The following is a 20,360-nucleotide window of genomic DNA, read 5'->3' on the forward strand; positions in this document are numbered from 1 at the left end:
TCACAGATAATTTAGCTATGTTTTGAAAATAGCTCAGACACCCACATAATAAGTTGCTTTCTAGTAAACAAAACATATGCTACTGAAACAGTGGCAAAAGGAAATATGGAACATGAAAGACACTTACTTTCTCCTCCATCTTCTTTTTCTCCTCACTAGATTTGTTTGAAAGTTGTTTTACAATTTCACTGAGTTGTAATTCCTTATTCTCAGCTGCTGCAATCTTTCGCTCAAGCTCCTCAAGGTGGGAGGCTGATCTTTCTGAAATGTGAGGTTGCAGCAGTGTGCTCTCATACTGTGGTTGCTTACAAAAAGAAATAAAAAAATCATACAAATGAACGCACACATACCACTCTACATTTGAAAAGCACAGCAGAAAACAGTCCTGCTTTTTTTTTTTTTTTTTTGGTTTCAGGAAGGGTGGGGTTTGATTTTTCAAACATTAAAATACATGGCAACAGCATGTACTTCAGGAATCTGGAACAGAAAAACAAAGAAGCTGGACACCATTCACAACATATGCACAAGAACATTGCAGGGGCACTTTCCCCCTCAGATTTATGGAAGAGATGTGATGTTTCTCCCAAAATAAATCCCTACAAATCCAAATAAAAAGCATTTTCAAAACAAATCACTGCCACTGAATTATCATACCATCTCCTGGGAAGAAAACCACTATAAAATGGCTATGAAGATACTGAAGTAAGAGATGCTTTAATCCAAAGACACTTCTAAAGCAGAACATCAGTACTAGCAAACCTTAAAGCTATCACGCCTGCGGTGTGAATGGTGCAGGGACAAGCCTGAGAATAAAGCTATAATCAGAATTCAGGCTTCCTGTCTTCTGTTCTGTATACCAAAACTTCAACCCCCACTGTCCAGAGACAGACAAGCACAAAATGGAAGTCAGCTGCATGTGGGATGAAAAAGGAGATGCGTCCCATTAGGCTCTCAATTTCAAGATTCTTTTAATAACACAAATTGGTATCTTTAAAACTACTGTCTGTATAATTTCTTTAACTAGTGACATCCTTCAGCAAAGCATTAGGAGATTCAAACCTTCACTAAAGTAGATTTGCTTTTATAAGTTCATCTTATAGAAGGCACACAAATCAAGCAGGAACCCAAATACATTATAAACTTTCAAAATTCTTTAAATTATGAAAAATTAATGCATCTGCTACCTTATTTGAAGTGCAATATCGTGTGCTAAGATATGTACGCTAAAATTTCAGTTTCTGCACTACTGCTTCTTATTTGGTTGGTTTTGTTTGTGTCTCTCCCTGCCTCCCTCCCCCCCAAAAAAATCTTAATCTAGACAGATTCTAAAATATTTTGTTAAAGAAGATCTGGAAGCACCAAAAGCAACATTCCTAGATGCCTGAAAAAGTTTCTGGATACCTAACTTCACACCAAGGCTCCACTTGCATTTCTCTGCTGTGTCACACAACCCACACTCTCACATGATGTACAGCTGTGTTATTCCAAGGACATAATTAATGTCATGTTGAAGTACACTAGCTGAGATCCTAGTGCAGTGTTTGTGACAGAAAAAGGTAACATCATAAAAGAGGGACATAAAAGCTATTTCTCTGCATATCTTCCTTTAACACTCTCTTGCTGAGTTGCCTTTTAGATACGCCAAGGCCTGAAGATTTTGTGTGCTGTAAGCAGCCACAATCCTCAAACTGCATTTCCTGGTTAACCTATGCTACCTCATCCTTACGCTATCTTGATAATGGTGCCAGTTAGATGAAAGTTAGGACAATTATAGCCAAAATACCACCACACGTTCCCTTTCAGACTAAGTGTTCCCTAGGAGTACTAATCCATATCCTTTTCAGGTGTTTTGTCAAAAGGTATCCCACCAGTCTGTTTGCCTTCTCACATCTCTTCCATCTATTCTAGTGATACAATCTAACCATGCAAAGGGCTACCTCCTCCTCTTCAGAAAACCTTCCATTAGTTGTTTTCAGATACTCTCCTATCATCTACTTTATCTCCTAATATCTACCTGTAGGACTACGATACATGCACTCTGTTAAACCCTTACTCTTACAGTGTCCTAATCCCTCATTCCCATCTCATTTTTATCATTCAAAACAAGTATGTACAAAATTTTAACAATATTTATATTTCTGCAAATATAAGGTAAACTACAAACTTAAGAGGGTATTCTTTATACAATTCTCTGCTATGCAATTACACAGCCATCAATAATCACAAAGGCTCTACATTTTAGCCTGCAGTAAATTGTGAGCATGCGTTGAGGTGCCAGTTGCTGGGCAACTTTGATGAAAGAAAAATATTCATCCTACCTGTAAATTAGCCACGTAAGGTTCTTCGCAGTTCACAAGATGGCTCAGTCTTGCATGCTGAGCTCGTAATTCATTCTCCCTTATCTTCTGATGTAAACTGTTAATTTGCTGATTTTGCCTGTAATACACAAATCTTATTTCAAAAGGACTGAATGGAGATTAAAAAAAAACATTGATCTTAATACTTGTACCGAAGAATACACTAACAGTGTTATTCAGCTATCCTGGATCTGTGTTAGCTGTGGGCTTTTTCCCACTGCAGCCAGACTGCAATTAGACTAATTTAGCACTAGAACTGGAACCTCATCAGAGTATGAACACTAAAACTACAGTTACCATGTGACTTGTGACTTTCACTTAAGTAAACCCAAAGGGTCTGTGCTCAGTTCATAATAATAAGCAAATCCTGTAGAAATGCAACTTAAAAATTCTATCAATTCTGTGGGGGTCGAGGGAGGCTTCTGTTGTCATTTGATGCTAGGGCCAGAAGTATAAGCAGGGGAAAGTATACAGAAAACAGAATGAAAACAAACAAAACTCACACTTTCATTTTACTTGGACTTCTGTTCAGCCTCTCTTTGCCAGAGCTGATTTTCCAACCAGTAAAAAGATTTACAAATCAAGGGAAGCAGAAAGGACTTATGAAGAAAAGGTTATTATATAAGATAGTCAGCACAGCTTTCCTGTAAGGTCTTTCTTTTTGCTTTGCTTAAGACTTTCTCAGTCAACTGCTTTACGCAAGATGTACCCTACCCTAGGGTAAAATATTTGTGTAAAATAATAGTGCTTGTGTACTAAAGGAGAATTAAACTCTTACACCAATTGCTTGGCCAGTGTACAGCAGAAACAGTATTACTATTTAATTATATCACAAATGATATCACTGCTTAAATCATGACTGCACTTGAACTAGCATGACTGCAGGGCAAAGACAAGCCAGGTCTCCACCCTAGCCCAAGTCCCAGCCCTGCGAGGTGTACAGTGCTCTCCACGGAGCAATGGGCACCTCAACAGCTGACTCCAGAACGGAGTTGTCAGCAGCCATCAGAAACACACAGAGCAACCTCCTCAATAAACTCAAAACCAACTTTGTGCACTCTATTAATTTTCATTTTTCCTTCTTTTTTATCTGAGGATATATTTGCATGCAAGCATTGCAATTGTTTTGCAAAGTTTCATCTCTAAGCAAGCAGTAGGACTGGCTTTTCTGTAAACCATGATGCTGAACCCAGATGTCTAAACCCAATTTTAAAAAAGAGATAAAAAGCAAATGCAAGTTAACTTCAAGGGAGAAGACCTGCCTGCACACATACTGGAAAAGCAAATCCTGCAAAGCATAGAAAAAAGATCAAAGCCTGTGGCTTTTTTTAAAATTGGGGAGGGTTGGGTTTATGAAGAGCATCTCGGAAATATTATTATGAGTATACAAAACATGTATTATACAATTTATAAACAAACATGAAACATGTATTAGTTGAAAAGATGCCAACTGCAAATTTTAATAGGAAAAATAAGATGCAAAAAGCCCAATTAAAGGGACTATTTTAGCTACCCATATTCTTCTAGCTAGTTATCAGTCAACTGTATTCCAATTATTTGGTTTATAAGAGGAATTTCATATTTGAAAAATATTGAATATATTGAAGTTAGCCTTTTCTCAGCTAGATGTGTTATAGAAGACATGATGCATGCCTACAGAACACCTTTTTTTAATTTTTCCCTATTTTTATATCTATAAAGAACAGCAATGAATGGAAAAACAGTATATATAAGCTGCCATTTGGAAGTATCTTAGAAGTATTCATTCAACGTGATTCATAAGAAGGAAGAAACTGAATGTATTTATGAGACTCCATAGCAAGCCTTAAAATACTTTCTATCAGCACAGGTCATTTTGAGGCTTACTTTTGCCATTCCACTATTTAGACAGAACAAGCTTGTACAAATATAAACAGAGTATGCAACACTGAAAAACTTCGTACAGTTCTGGTTGGTATCTGTAACATGGCACTACAAACAAAAAGCTTCCAACTTATTTTGGAAGAAGCAGATTCAAAGATTAGGTAAAAGAATAGGCTCTCAACTTGTAACAGACCTTTTATAAGCCCAAGAGTTATTATACTCATATGAGAAAATATAAAGCCTTGACAACTATTGTGCATGCCTGGTTACAGAGACCAAAATTACTTAGTATGAGTTATCCTAACCTATGAACTGAAGCAAATTTTAATTTTTTATCACCTTATTACTTACTAGACAGATGTATTAAAATTTCTTTGCTCCATGTGCTTTAAAATTATTTACCCATTTGTCACCTCTTGAAAGCATTATGTGATTTTCTGTTTACGGCTGACTGTAACTTAGCAGTGCCTTCTTTACCAGGCAGGATTTCAGTAGCCTAAACTAAATGCTACAGCCTAGAGTAAATGTTTCAAGATATTTTTGAACTTCCAGTGTAGTTTGGACTACATTACCATATTTCCTTTCATAATCCTTTCCCTACCCTACCAAATCCCTGCAGGAAAAAAGGTGAGACAAATTAATCCGTGATGAGACAGAGCACAGAATTTAACTAGCTTGCTTCTTTTCACTCTGCAAAGCATGAAACTCTCCACCGTTATAAAATCTTGCCAACAAAACACACCATAGAAATGTTTCAAGGCTGTGTAAATCCTGCTCAACTTCTCTGCATAACTACCTCTGTGAAAACAACATTAACCTCATGGCACTCAGAAACAAAAATTCTGAAAACAGCAGCAGTCACAAGGAGAAGATAAACACCACACAAACATATTTACTATTTACATACAATCCTTTAAGTCTTTGGAGACTTCATACCAAATGCATTTTGTCACTGATACTCTCATATGCCAAGACAGTTTTAATAATCTGTTAGCCCATCCCTGTTACTGTTACTCTGTTGCATAACCCTTTATTTAAAGGGAGCGTAGAAAGTTCAAATGCTCTCAAAAACACAGCTCGCCTATTACAGCGGGAACATTGTCCCCAGAAGCTCCTTATTACCAATCAATCATCCCACCACTTCAAAAAACCAAAACCAGACACAATCAGCCTTTAGCATCTAGAGGCCATCAAGTTTCTGTTGAGCTCCTCAGCCTCCTTCCCCTCCATGGCACACCAGAGGTACCGCCTGGCCCAGCTGCCACAGCTGGAACAGGGACCTCCACTGTGGCCCACACTGGCACTGCTGTGCAACCGAGAGAGCTGGTGCTCTTCTTCTGCTCATCAGCGAAGGGAGAAAGGCAGGACAAGTGCTGGCTTCAGTGATGAGCATCACCTCACTAGGACATTTGTATTTCAAGTCAGGCTCAGAAAACAGCAGGGAAATGCCCAAAAAAGGCTTTCAATTATGGGTCTGCTAAATTTGCAGTCTGTCTGCCTCTGGACAGCAAGGGGCTGTTTCTGGTGGGACACATGCCCTGTGCCACTGTTCTCTGCAGACAAGCACATCGAAGACAACATGCTATGTCCCATGAAATGGCAGCCACGCTCCCCCCATCCTGTGACTCTACTTACAAAGCTGTCTAGAACTCAGAGGAAAATTACTGGTGCTACTTGACACTAACTGAATCCATTTAAAGGAGTAAAACCAAAGTTAGAGCTGTAAGAGTGATGTATTGATGGGAAGAGGGGAAGATCTCTATTTTGATTCAAGTGCAGTTCTGTCCTTTAGCTCAAACAATCCCCTTTGAAAACTCAAGTCAGTACAAAGGACACGGGATCCCAGACAACAGAGTTCAGCTCAATGTCCACAAGCCTGGACTGTCTCCAGAGACCAGCATTAATAAACTGCTTAATATACAAATTGCTTCTCCTTAAGTCTCAAAAATATTAGTACAACATAACTGACATTCACATCATTTTCTCACATTCACAACAGGACAAACATTGACACATGCTTATACAGACACTCATACATGCATTTATCTAGAAACAAATCACATTTTCTTGAATGTGGGACCAATTCATCTGTTCTCCATAAGCCCACTTTACCCCATACTTTAATACGAAAGAGCCTTTAGAAACATTTGCCAGAGTAGCACTTTCTCCCCTCAACTTTTAAGTTTTTCTTAATTTTAATTCTTTAATTAGCGTAAATCTAAATCCCACACTTCAAGTCAAGATACAGATCCAGTATCTTCAAACACCTCAGGGACTTTAGAACAGAGCTTCCTCCACCACAGAAGGGACACTAGTAACTTCATAAGAAATCAAATTACAATTAATGCTTACCTTCAAAAGTCACGAGGTTATGAGAATTTGCTGCTTTAGGTGAAAATGTGTGGGCAGACTTCTTCAGAATTGAGATGCAAAGTAGAATACAATACAGATCCCTCTCTATTACAGATACAATTTATTCCACACCGCAGCTGGAGGTATGCTGCTTTGTTTTGTTGCTTAACAAGTTAGATACAAATTTTTATATCCCTTTGTTTTAGAGGTACAATCTCTTGGGACCACAAGTCCAAACGTGCAGAACACTGATAGGGAAAGAGATCCTTTGTAAACAAAGTCCTAAAAACAATGTGAATACATTTTCCGGAATTTGGAAGATAATGCCAAAGAACTCCAACATCAGCAAAGCTAATGAGAAAAGATACTCTCAAATTTCCTATGCAATAAAGTCTGCTTTTTTGGTGAAGTTAGGAGACTGCAGTTCTAAGTGAACCTTTCCACCAGTCACAGCAGAACTCACCTTGAAGAGAAGATGGGAACACTACTTTTGGGAGTCAAGACATGATCAAGTGGATATGCTAATGTTGCAGATCTTAAGAAGCCGTCCAAACAAAAAGAATTACAGCTTTACACTAGCATTAAAACAAGCATTACCAGAGCACATACAGTTTGATGTCAATTACTGAGGTCAGGACAATTTGATATATGGCAAAGAATATTTAATACTCTTGTCCCAGTAAAAACATCTAATCCTAATTCTGCTATGGATTAAAAGTTAAGGATTTAGCAACTGTTTTAAGAATGTAAATGCTGTTTTGCCCTGAGGAATAACAGCTATTCACTAAAACTGTACTTCTCTATCTACCCTTCCTTAAAAAGCTGTTCAAATGCCCTTATGCTGACTAGAAGAGAACATTGCATGCACAATGGTATTCTCAGCATCTTATGTCATTTGTTCAGATATTTAGCATTTATTCATGTACCCCCTATTTGCAGCCCCTGCCACATAAACACTGCCAGGATCACACTAGAGACATCGACAGCGGCAGTGCAGTCTCAAGAGACATTCGCCATTGTACCAAACACTGTAATTTCAGTGTTGTTATGTACTGAACAAAGGAGCAACCTAAAGAATTAAAATGTGATGGTGTAATTTTCTAAACCAATACAAACAATGTTGGCTCCCTCTGGTGCTAAACATAATGTAGTGTTACATCCTAACTCGCCAGAGAAGTAAGGCAATGATATAATCCAATTATTTTCGTATACTAGGTGACAGACATTCTACTAAAGTGTTACAGCAGCATATTTCCTCTTACAGACAAATCCTTAAGTCCTCATTCAAGGCCTGTACCAACAATTCTTATGTGGAGAAAACATGACACACATCTTTAAGAAGTGCCACTGAGATCCCATGGACACGTGCACGCAGAGCAGGCTCACTTCCTTATGCCACGTTTTCACTTCCTAAAAGTACCATCTTCTCCTCATTTTTTTCAGAGCAGACTTAAAAACCATTTCAGGTTTTTATTAATTAAATTAGAAGTGACTTCTAGAGTAGTTTTAAAAAGCAAACCAAAACTACTTTTAAACCCACTCCTTTATGCTACTGTGTACTACTTAAATAAATGCCTTTGTTATGGTGAAAAGACTACACAAATAAAATCAATTTTAATTTACCTACTACTACATCTGCTGTTCAACACTGTACAGAACAAAAATTGAGCCATTTATTCTATTCACAGGTGCCAGGGGCTGTTTGGGTTTTAAAACTCTACTTACAGCCTGAATTTCCAGTGACACGCCAAAGTATACAAATATGATGATTTACATTGAAAGCATTATTCCTTGAATTGTTTTTATAGCTATTTGAAACTTACTTGCAACTATTCCTACTTGTTAGATTTCCAATGCCAAACAAGGAAGTTTAATAATCTAATCTGGAAGGGCCAGATTTTTTTTGCCTTTTTATCTTTGTGAGGAAAGAAGAGAAGCAGGCAGCATGTTTCGCCTTCCTTCTCCTGCCCTTCCTCCCTTTTTTAACAAGATAAAGGTAGAACAGCTTAAGGATACTACCCTGTACAGAGCATCCACTCCCTACTAATGAACAGATTCAAGCACCAAGGTGTGTGATGTTAATCTCCTCCATCTCCTACATAAGTAGGACACCAGTACAATTCCCAGCAAGAGTGTTTAACCTTAAAAAAATGGCTAATGTCGCTGTGGGTGAAAGGGAGGTTGGTGACAAGTGCTGGAGAATGGTGTTCCCAGTGTGCATCTTTTTATCCAGCTGCTCCTTGTACCTGCCAGCAGCAAACAGCTTGTTCTGGAGCACTATGCCAGCTGCTGTCCCACTGCATAACCCATCTCTCCTGAGCTTCTGTTCCCCCAGAATTAAACAAGTCTTGCTGGCATCTCCCAGCTACCAGTTTGTAAATTCAGCATGAGACATGACTTAAGGACATGACACCTTCTAAAACTCCATTGGAACCACAGGTACAAAGGGCCTTCTCAACAAACACCTACTACCTAATCCCAATCAACAAACTAACTCCTCCTCCATTTCCTCAAAGCATAAATTCTGTAATTTAACTACTACCATCTTGAATTGACCACACTTTAGCAAACTTTATATTTTTATTTTAGGTCACTATTCCCAAACAAATTCAAAGTCTGAAAAGAAGTTTAAAGTAAGATCAGGAAGACTAGGAGCTGGAAGATTTAGGTTTACTCCCAGATATCATCTTGAATCTCAGTGCAAGGTTTTGTATGTCCACAAGGTAAATTTTCACTTAGTGCCTTGAAGAAAGGATTCACACTTAAGTCTTACTAATAATTGATCTGATAAATATAACACTAGTACTTTTTAATGGAGTTCTATTTCAAGATTTTTGCACAGCAGCTTCATGAGTGAAACCAAAAGTATTTTTATTTGTCATAGAAGACACAACCTCTTTTTAACAAAAAAAATTTAAGAATCTATTGTAAAACTTTGTAAATATGCAACATCGATTCGTACTAATCTTAAATAATACAAACCATCTATTTTAAATGTTTTTATTTAATTTTAAAATAACTTTTAAGGTATTTTGTCCAAATGGAGGCTCAATATTCAAAAAAGAGCCTGTTCTGTGATGTATTGTTATACTGCATTATTATAAAGTACAACATGCTTAACTCTTACACCAACTGTCTACTTAAATGAAACACTGTAACATCACTAAGTGGCCTTTGTGTCACTTCAATAGCTTCCAGAGTATATTTTGCCATTTCAGCTGAATGAAAAGAAATGATCTAAACTGACTTCTGGTCAGAAATCTAGAAAGAACTGTATTCACCATCATTAAGACACTCAAAAATAATGACTTATACAAAAAAAAAAAAAGAACAAAACACTGCCACTGGATGTCAAGAAACAGCTTTTCTTCCTCAACATGACTAGTATCAAGTAATGTTAGCAGGAAATCAGGTTACAAACTGTCACTTCAGAAACTTCACCCTTGACTGCAAACACACTTCCAGCGTAACAAGAGCAACACGAACTGCATTTTTAGTTGCCACTGTGGAACAAGCCTTCACGTAGAGTGCAGAGGAACATAAGCTCAGCAGAGGCACCAAAGACTGCCCCAGACATCAAGGGCCATGTACTCACAAAGGCTGCTGACAGCCTGGGCCCCAGGAGGAAGGCTGCAGGTTTGCTGCTATTGATACAGCAAGCCTGAAAAAACCACTGTAATACAGACAGCAGATCTAAGCAGCAGATCAAAAGGCTCTGACAGAGGAGATGTAAACAACAGCTAAGGATGTTTCCATTTTAACTGCTTACCCCCTTGGGAGATGACCACCCCCCGCAGGAGAGCTGGCAGTGTGCCCACTGTGTACCACCACAGCAGGTAAACACACACTAACCTCCCACATCCCACTGGGGAAGAGGATCCCAACCTTCAACAGTGCAATGCCAGCAGAGTTACTGGTCAGACTACTAAGGGACAGAAACACCTTATACTACTGCAATTCCTCTCTCTGTTGCAATAATGGAATGAACAGATCTTGCACAAGTGTAATTCTCCTGGTCCCAAAGTAAGTTATGCCCAAGTTACCTATCTCTACCCATAAAAAGATAGAAATTACTAAATGAAATATAAAACTATTCATAATGGATGCCTAACATTACTGTGATCACCTGCTTTACACAGTTCTCCTCGTGTTGTGGAGCAAACTATCAATAACAAGAGCACAACTATATCAAGATCAGAACAATCACTCTTCTTTCAGCCATGAGCCAAGAGTTTATTATTGAAACACAGACTATGCCAAATTACCATTATGTCAAATATAAAAATATCCTCCTTAAATGTCTTACATCCAAACTCTGCAGTGCCTGGTGACATCTATTTTAGTGTAGTCTTCATTAAGCTCAGGCTCTTATTAAAAGCATATTTTCCTCATTAAGAGGCCCATTCGGACTGACAGCAATTTTAGTAAGAAGCTATGTATTTACTCCTGGATTTTATATTTTATTATTTGAACAATTTGTATCAGTGTCCGAATAGGATTTTACTGCTGAACATTACTGCTAAGGCCAGTTTCTCAAAGCTTTATGAACTGGCATCAAATATATTGCCTTCCTGTACTTGTCATGGAAAAGCAAATCAGCACCATGCAACTGACCAGTTTTCATCTTGCAAGTCACCTGCAAGATCTGTACAAGCAGAAAAATGTCTGACACAAACTCCCAGACCAGGAAGAAGCTAAGAGGGGAAGCTGACAGCAGAACTGACTCTTGGTATCACTTTCCCTTTTCCACTCCAGAGGCATTAAACCCCCTAAATACATTTCCAACTTTGTAAAAGACTTTTAGCCAGCTGCCAGTCTTCTCTCCTAGCAAGGATTAGCTCCCACGTATTTGCACATAAATAGTGGCTGGATTGAAGCCTAACAACTGTATGAGTAAGCAGCTCTCCCGAAAGTCAGCTTTTACACTGTAGCTTTTACATCATCTCATCTAATGAATGGAGCAGGAGCAGGTTACTCACCGATCAATCACAAACTCTTTCTGTCTTAGCAGCCCCTCTTTAATTTTCATTAGAGATTCCCAGTTGCTGGAGTCCTGATAGCTGGTAGCTGGGTAACTTGGACGAGATGTTCCAGGTGAAACCTGTGTAAAATAATTGTAGGATTAGCCTCCAAAACAGTAAAGGTAAATAATGTCCTAGGTATTAGGGTGTTTACTAAGTGGTTTGTTCTTTCAGAAACCTAAGAATTGTTTTTTAAGTTTAATTCAGATTTGCTTTGTATATAACAACTGCATTTATAAACAAGTTTCTTGAAACAAACTTCAGTATCAATGATTTCATCATTTCTCTACTAAAGAATTCATAGCTCTGAAAGCAGTTTGAATGAAAAGCTCATTTAGAATTTAGGTACATCATTAAGACAAACACCACAAAATGCTGCAATTCTTGTAGCACTTCAAACAAGATAGCTTGATGATAACTTTAGACCTGCTGGTAACTGCAGGTAACAGTTACCATTCACCTGTTCAACTCCCATTTGTAACGGCAGAATACAGAGAAACTTCCCTTGATCTCTGTGCATTTAAAATACAGAATATGGGAGTATAATTCTGATATAATATGGGAATATAATTCTCGTTAAATTTCCAAGATTAAACAGGTTTCAGGCTTTCTATTCATTTTCACAAAATCCAGGCTCTGTGTCTCACAATGAACTGAGGACAACAACTGAACTGAATATGAACCAACAACATCGCAGTTTGGAAGCAAAGTAAAAAATTAACTGAGATGTTTAATGAAGAAAGCATTTACTACAAATTTATTATAAATATTTGTATCAGGAATTCACATAAGGGAAGGGTTAAGCTAGAGTTTCTGTGATCAGATTGAGGGATCCCAGCATCAGCTGCCATCAGGTATCATCTAATCTCCCATCAGGTTTTTTTTGAATCACTGAAAAAAAATTTCTCTTTTTATTATCTGGGAGGCATCCTGGACTATGTTGTCTTTTATGTTTTTGAAAGAGAGCAGAAGAAAAAAAAGTGAAAACATGGGTATTTTTTTTAAAGTTTAAATAGACTTCAAGATATTTTTACTTGTATTGCTCTACAATTTTTTAAATTTCATTTGAAATTACAACAAACTCTATTAAGACCAAGACATATCATCAACAATTAAAATCAGTTAGACAAGTGTCAAGCAGTCCACACTTCTGGTCAAAGTTTTACTGTGAGTTGTAACAATGAAAGCAAAGAATTCATTGCTTAAATCCCAATATCATGATGTGCTGAAGTCAGGAACCAACTCCTCACAACTATGGCCTCTTCTGTAACTCTGAAAGTATTTTTTTCCATTCAGTCTAGTTCAGTTCAAACTCCTGCTTGCCTGTTGAGAAAAAATGGGCAGAAGCACATCTTTCCTCTTTTAATTTATAACTTAAACCCAGATAAGATGACAAGACTTATTATTTCTAAAAATCGTTCCAGACTGTTACGCCCCCACTTCACTCCCCGCCCCCAAGTCCAATTTATCTCCTTCAGGGAATATTTCTTTTGCTTAATGAACTGGATAGCTTCAATAGTAAAATGAGATATGAATGATTAAAAAAAAACCCAAAGCCTCAAACTCAACACTTCTACACATCAAATAATGCATGCCAATTTCTGGCCAAAGATGCACGAAGAATGTTGAGTGTGTTCCTTGCCAGACAACATCAAGTATTGTATCTTTACTGAAAAGGACACATTGACTGGATAAATAGTGCTTCTTGAGGAAAAGTAAAATGTGAAATATTAAAATCAGGTTTTATCCTAAAATAGTTCACTGATATGGTTAATATATCTTGTTCCATGCTCACTCATGAGTACATTCCACAAGCAATAAAAAGCACAGCAAACATTCAAAAATTCTCTCAGCTGTTGCCCCTAAAAAAGTGTCTGATACAACTAGGTTTGAAAGTTTAGGGGCAATAAAATTTATCACATCTGCAATTTCTAGTAAGTCAATCCATTAATCCTATACTTGTTCAAGGAAGTTATGTTAAAAGATGGTACTGCACTCCCCTGGGAGGCAAGGAATGGCAAAGCTAAGTGCTGCTTGGATTAAGATCGACCACTCAGCTGTTAATCGATTTAACAGTCATCTTGCTTCATTTTTCGTGCACAGTGATCGATATTAGCATTAAAAAATCCTAAATTGGTGGTATCACTTTAGCTTTTTTGTTTGTTTGGGCAGTGATCTAATAAAACTTAGGAAAGATACCAAGTCATGATTCTTCCTGTAAGTAATACAAGTCCTTAAGGCTTAAGGAATCTAAAATTTATTTTGCCTGGATTGCTCCATCCAGACAAGGTAACTTCAAAGTTATCTTCGGGTGCTCACAGAATACCTTGGGACTGTCACATATTGTTCTGTATTACAGTTATACACATGACTGGCTGAATTAAGAGGCACCAGCACAAACCTATTTCAGTGTAAGCCTCTCTTAGTGACATATGTCCTGTCATGCAGTGTAAAGTGATATCAGGAACTATCACTGTATTTTGTGTCATGAAATTTTTTCCTTTGCTTTTCCCACTACAGTGGGATGAATGCTTTTCTATATCCACCTCAACACCATTACACTACAGTCGAAAAAGAAGAAAGAACTAGTCCTTAATGCAGCTGAGATTATATCGTTATTTTTCAGAGCCAGAATTTCCATCTCTACTCAAAAGAAAACCCACAAGGGTTGGACATGATGAACAGGAAATATATGGATTTATAAAGCCAAACCAATTTATTGAGCAGGATGAATTTTGTCTCTAAGACTCAGCTATAAAAATTAAGAGATTAAAGACAACTATTTCAATATGAACCCACCTTAAGTGAAGACATTCTGGAAGTCATCAGTGGTTTCTCTAAGAAAGTTCTTCAATGCAAGCCCCTTACTTCAATCTAGCACCTCTACAAACTTAATAGTTTGCAGTAAAATTGGAAAGAAACTCTTCAACTTTGGTACATAAGTGATTATACAAGTCAATTAAATATTATTGCTGCTGAAAAGCAAGGCAATGAGTTTTGCAAAGCTAAGAACAGAGTAGTATTTTGTCAATTAAATGCTCACAATAGTGTATTGGTTTGTTGGTGGTTTTTGTGTTTAGGTTTTGTTTTGTTTTTTTTTTAATCTAATACATAAAGCCTTCTTACGTGATTTACTGAGATGCTTTAAGTTTGGAATATATCTAATCCTGTGGAGTATATACATGCTGTATACACATACGTAACAAATAATTTTTTACTTTTGCATTATAACTGTGTGCCTCAATTTTTCACTCCGAACAAATGAAACCAGCAACAAAAACGTTTGTTTCTGATATCATGGTTCATCCAATTAAAAAAAAATATATTAAAAATACTTCATAGCACTTCCCAAAATAACAAGACACTTCAGTCATTTATGAGCACCTGGTGTTTACTACAAACAGCTTCCTAGCTGCTTTGAACGGCGTGGTAACACACAAGCAGTCCTCTTACGCTTGAGTATCTTGTCTCCTAGGGATATCAAACCAAATAGTGAGAGCAAGATACACTTCTATGGCTCATATTTAGAAAGCATCCACTACTCTGAGTTCTCAACTTGAATCTGCCACAACTACAAAACAAAATACCAGCTGGAAAGACACAACATTCTTTTCTATCTGCCTTACAAAATACATCTATTTTTGTCACCTGGCACCTCTTCCAAGAGTATCAGCCCTGTCCCGAGAACATCTGTTCAGTTAGAACAGATGGCACACTGGCATCCAAAGGTCCTTACTAGCTTGTTTTTTAACAAGGGCTTCAAGTCACTGCTGGGGCAAAGTCGGCTGCTGGGAAAAAGAAGAAATCTTTGCTGTACTAGCCTATATGCAAATATTTACTGGTGGAACAGACACTGCTGTTATCAGACACTGTTTCTTATCAGTGGGAAAACAATTTTTCTCTGGACAGAGTGTAACAACATTTAGATAATTTAAGTCAAATATGGCTGGGGTTTTAACTGTGCTAATTAAAATTATCTTCTCCAAACATGTTCATAGTTTCTGCCTGAAGCAGTTTGGTGTCTCAGCACACAGAGTAGCACAGCATCCTGTGTGCAACATGCTGTATCATGAAGTAAAGGTGAAGTTCTAAAATGTCAATATAATAGCTAATCTCAAAAAAAACCAAAAACCAGAAAGCTCAACGCATTTGAAAGGTTGTTGTGGGGGTTTTTTTGTGAAAGGTGTAGTTTACATAATTCAGTGCTGTCTATACTACAATTGCAAAATTTCACAGTCCATTACTAACAACTAGCAGAGCACCAAGAGTTAGGCTAAGTGCATGATCCCTTCTGGCCAACTGCTTGCACTGCCTACACTATCATAAACCTCTCTCTGTAGGGATCATTCTTCTCTCCTTCCACTGCATTTTATAGTTATTACTCAACAGAAAGAGAATTCCTTGCAACCACAGCTAATCCAAGGCATAGGATCAGCACAACCAATGTTAGCAGGAGCACAAACGATTCCTTTTTTTGACTGTTGGTGGAGGAAACAAATATGAGTGTCCCCACAGGCTGTGCCTCAGGGACACAGCACTTGCTCTACCACATCACCGGATGATGAGGGAGAAAGAACAATCAGATGTGGCAACAGCAAGCCCAAATACACTATTATCACAGAGATGCCTCTTGCTTTTCAGTCACCTGTGATAGGAAAAGGATTAGATCTGTAAAGGCAGAGCAGCAGTCACTGATGAACTCTGCTCCCCACCCTGGGTAAGGAAAAAAAGGATTTATCCACTCCTCCTCCCCAGCCAGATTTCTTCCTAACATCAGGCTGTTTCAGCTCACAACAGCTCCTTTAATTCAGACAATGCTGAAAGATCATTCATCCTTTTGCAGGCAAAATATAACAGGATTAGTAGCTCTTATGCAGGAAAAGCAACAGGAGGCTGCAATTACGGAATAAGGCCCTAATTTTTAGGAATCTTTTATACAGAAAGGATATGCCTTGGTGAAACACACTAAAAAGAACAGCCACAAAGCAGCAATATAGGATTCCCAGATGGATAAAAACAAGAGTACAGACTGACTGAAAAAATCCTACCTTATAGTATCTGTATCTCCCCATCACTACCTATCGCTCTACTCTGCTCCGTCTTTGCCTTTTAGGGAAGACAGTGTTTCTGCTCAGCGGGATATAATCACTACAATTCTTGGCAGCAACACCCAGGCTGTATCACATTTTGCTGTGTTTTCACAAATTTCTGGCAGTTGTAAGGGAGAGAATATCTAATCATGCCCTTGCACCCTTATTCTAGCCGTGGTACATGTGGTATTCTTTGGGGAATTTTTTAATTAGGAAGAGAACATAATTAAAATCAAAACTGAAACATCATCAAATGGTGAGGTACTGGAAAATACAGGCATACTGTAGAGACCTTAGCACTGCTAATAGCAAAATAAAAATCAATAAGGCTTAGAAAAAAATCCCAAACACATAACTTTATACAGACATGCAACCCGAAAAGTAGTTAATACAAAAAGGGCCAAAACTAACAGGGAAAATAAACTTGACAGGAGTTCACAATTTAACCTGCCTGAAAATCAGCTTAATGCAAGTCAGGAGGTCAGGTTATAGAAGATGGGGGTGAGGGAAGGAATAAGACAGTGACTTTAAATAGTTCTGGCATAAACCCATTGAAAGAATATGTCTGGTAGTACGATGCCCAGAACCAGGAAGTAACTGAAACAGTAGAATATGTTCAATCAAGAGCAACTTTCATGACTAAAAAGCTTAGAAGGAGTGATTTATGAGTAAAGAGCTAAATACCATATAGGCTGAAGAGACGTGAAATCAGACTGCAAATACTTTGTTTCCTGGGCTGAGAGTCCATTCAAACTAAGGTTGATGGAATGAAAATTGAGATATGACAATCTGGAATAAGGGTATCAGGAGAAAACAAACAAAAACCAGCAAACAACAAACAAACAAAACCAAAAAACCATCAAACCAACTAAAGGGGTGGAGAAAAGCAGCAAAAGCTTATCACAAACAACTGAAAGATGATCCAAATTTTAAGATTTGAGAACCTACACAGGATAAGGTTTAGGAATTAAAGGGCTAGCCAGTTCTTACTTGATGACACATCAGGACTTCTCAGTGTTAGGGTTAAACTGCACATACATGTGACTAAGCACAGACTGATTACACTATGCCAAGAGGAAAATAATCACAGTTAGGCTCCAACCTCATCAACAAAAATACAAGCTCAAAGCTCATTTAAGAAAGGGATCACCTCAAAAATCTATAGCCAGAGCTGAACTGCATGGATGCTACCCAAAGAAGTTCTACAGAATAAGCAGCCACTGTGAGAGATGTTATCCCAGTTTGCAGTACTCTAAATCAGTATTGGTAATTTGGAGTCTCAAAATTGGCTAAACAATACAACAAAAAGAAGACAATCTCACCACTCCATTTTCATATGGATTTTTTGACATTATCAACTCAGAGCCATTCAGTTTGTAATTGCAGTATCATACAGGGCATTACAAAGCAAGCAGGTTGAGGAAGGTGATTCTGCTCCTCTACTCAGCTCTCATGAGATCCCACCTGGAGTACTGTGTCCAGCTCTGTGGTCCCTAACTTAAGAAAGACATGGACTTGCTGGAGTAAGTCCAGAGAAGAGCCGTGAAGATGATCAGAGGGCTGGAGCACCTCTCCTGTGAAAACAGGCTTGAGAGAATGTGGCAGGATAGAACTGTGACAGAGAGCTGGGGTTGTTCAGTCTTGGAAAAGAGAAGGTTCCAGGGAGACGTTATAGCAGCCTTCCAGTACCTAAAGGAGGTCTACAACAGAGCTGGAGAAGGGCTTTTTACAAAGGCATGTAGTGACAGGACACAAGGGAATGGCTTTAAACTGAAACACGGTCGGTTTAGATTACAGGAAGAAATTCTTTACTATGAGGGTGGTGAAAGACTGGAACAGGTTGCCCAGAGAAGCTGTGGGTGCCCCACCCCTGATGATGGATGCATGCCCCCATTTAGGCCAGAATAGCCAGGGCTTTAAGCAACCTGGTCTAGTGGAAGGTGTCCCTGCCCACAGCAGAGTGGTTGGAACTGGATGATCTTTAAGGTCCCTTCCAACACAAACCATCCTATGATTCTATCAAGTCCTTTGCCACTGCACTAACTTGCTCCTTCTCCTCTTTGTAGCAAGTGTTTAAAACTGTGATGATCTGTTCTGCAAGAGGCAGCCAACATGCCTCTCTTCAGTTATATGGAACCACATTATTCCATCTGTTGTGTGACTTTTTAAAGCTTTTCCACTAAAAAACTAAAACGCTAATGCTATTTACAGTCACCACCACTATCAGTGGAAAGTTTTCAAAATGGAAAAGAATAAACAGTAATAGCATTCAAATGCCTCCTAAAAGCAGCACTCCCTCTAGTCATTACACTTTTACAAGCATGTTTGTTGAAGCTTTCTTCACAAATGAAATCCTCATTGCACACAAGGCATCACACACTTAATTACAGACCTCACAAATCTGACCCTCATAAGCCTGAGAGGAATTTGATGGTCCTACGAGTTGCTGTTATTTGTACAATTTACTTCTTCTCCAACATTATTTATACTGCAGCTGAGGCTTCCGAACTTTATCAAGGTCAGGTTTGATAACCACAACAAGAGAGGAAGACACGTCCCTTAGCACAATAGCTTACAAATAATTAAGAAGAAAGCACAGCAAGTACATGGTTGCTGGGATACTAAGAGGGATGGGAGAAAACAAATGCTAAGGTCAGGTATGCTATTCACCATGGAGGAAAAAAACCCATAAAAAAAGTGCAGACATTTGCTACTGATGTCACAGTTACAGGGTTTTGATAGCAACCGTGTGGTCACTTAAATGTGGCATAAATGTGTACTACTATCAAAGGGAGAGGGTCTGTTCTCCTGCCCCTTCTCACTACTTCAAACATTCATATCTTTCAGCTCCCTCCTGACAGCCCCAGTCCTACACGCTCCCCTCCATCCCACACACATGAAGGTTACTTGTATCTAGGTCAGACTCCTATTAGATGCCTTGTACAAGGCCATGTGAGATGTGGTGCTGGCACACACTGTTAAGTGGGAGAGCAGTGTACAAGACAACACATTTTGCAGTGGCACAGCTTTGTGCTGGATTAGTACAAACACAACCACAAGCTGAATTATCTCAATTCCAGGCAGTGCCAAATCCTCCCAAAGTATCAGCTTACGAACTGAATGTTTTCTAATCTTCTGGAAAAAACCTACTATGCAGTTACTGTGACACTGTCAAGTTACTGGCCAAGACCTGGTGTTAAGATATGCAATCAGTCCAAGAAAAGGAACTTCCACATGATGATGGCATAACAGAATAAAACGAAAAGCCTCCTGCACTTTTTTATCTTTCGAAATAGTCCTGCCTCTGTTGTATATCAGAATTGTGAGAGCACGCACAGGACCCAGCAGCACAGTCGTAGCCTACAGTCAGAGACTGTATGTGTGAAAGATCTGTATAATCTCAGAATCTGCATCCAGTAGGGGATCCTGAATAAACCAAAAATATAGCAGGGCATTTGTAAGGCAAACAAACTGGAATTCTGGCCACTACTTAACTGCCCAGGCTTCGTTTCTTCTACCATCCTTGATGGTATTGTGCAAAAGCCTCAAACAACAAAGAAATCAATATATTAACTCTGGAAAGACTTTGAAAGATCCCTAGGAACGCATGTTGCTACTGCCTGAAACAAGAGCAGTCTCACCATAAGGGGCTGCAGCCACTCAGCAGTGTGCCGTGA

At 38.5% G+C, this 20,360-nt stretch overlaps 1 protein-coding gene across 2 annotated transcripts in view; it reads right to left on the reverse strand.

Moving 5' to 3' along the window:
* Positions 1-20,360, reverse strand: part of CEP85L (centrosomal protein 85 like) — a 144,279-nt gene that overhangs the window by 13,940 nt on the left and 109,979 nt on the right. For both annotated transcript variants that reach the window (XM_027716299.2, XM_027716300.2), the window contains exons 4-6: positions 11,552-11,673; positions 2,319-2,436; positions 128-304 (exon numbers count right to left, since the gene is read on the reverse strand). In XM_027716299.2, coding sequence (XP_027572100.1) covers positions 128-304; positions 2,319-2,436; positions 11,552-11,673 — 417 coding nt within the window. The remainder of the gene's footprint in view (positions 1-127; positions 305-2,318; positions 2,437-11,551; positions 11,674-20,360) is intronic.

Source organism: Pipra filicauda, unplaced genomic scaffold (genome assembly GCF_003945595.2).
Source record: "Pipra filicauda isolate LSUMZ 115617 unplaced genomic scaffold, ASM394559v2 scaffold418_size605597_pilon, whole genome shotgun sequence".
NCBI classification, from domain to species: Eukaryota; Metazoa; Chordata; class Aves; order Passeriformes; family Pipridae; genus Pipra; species Pipra filicauda.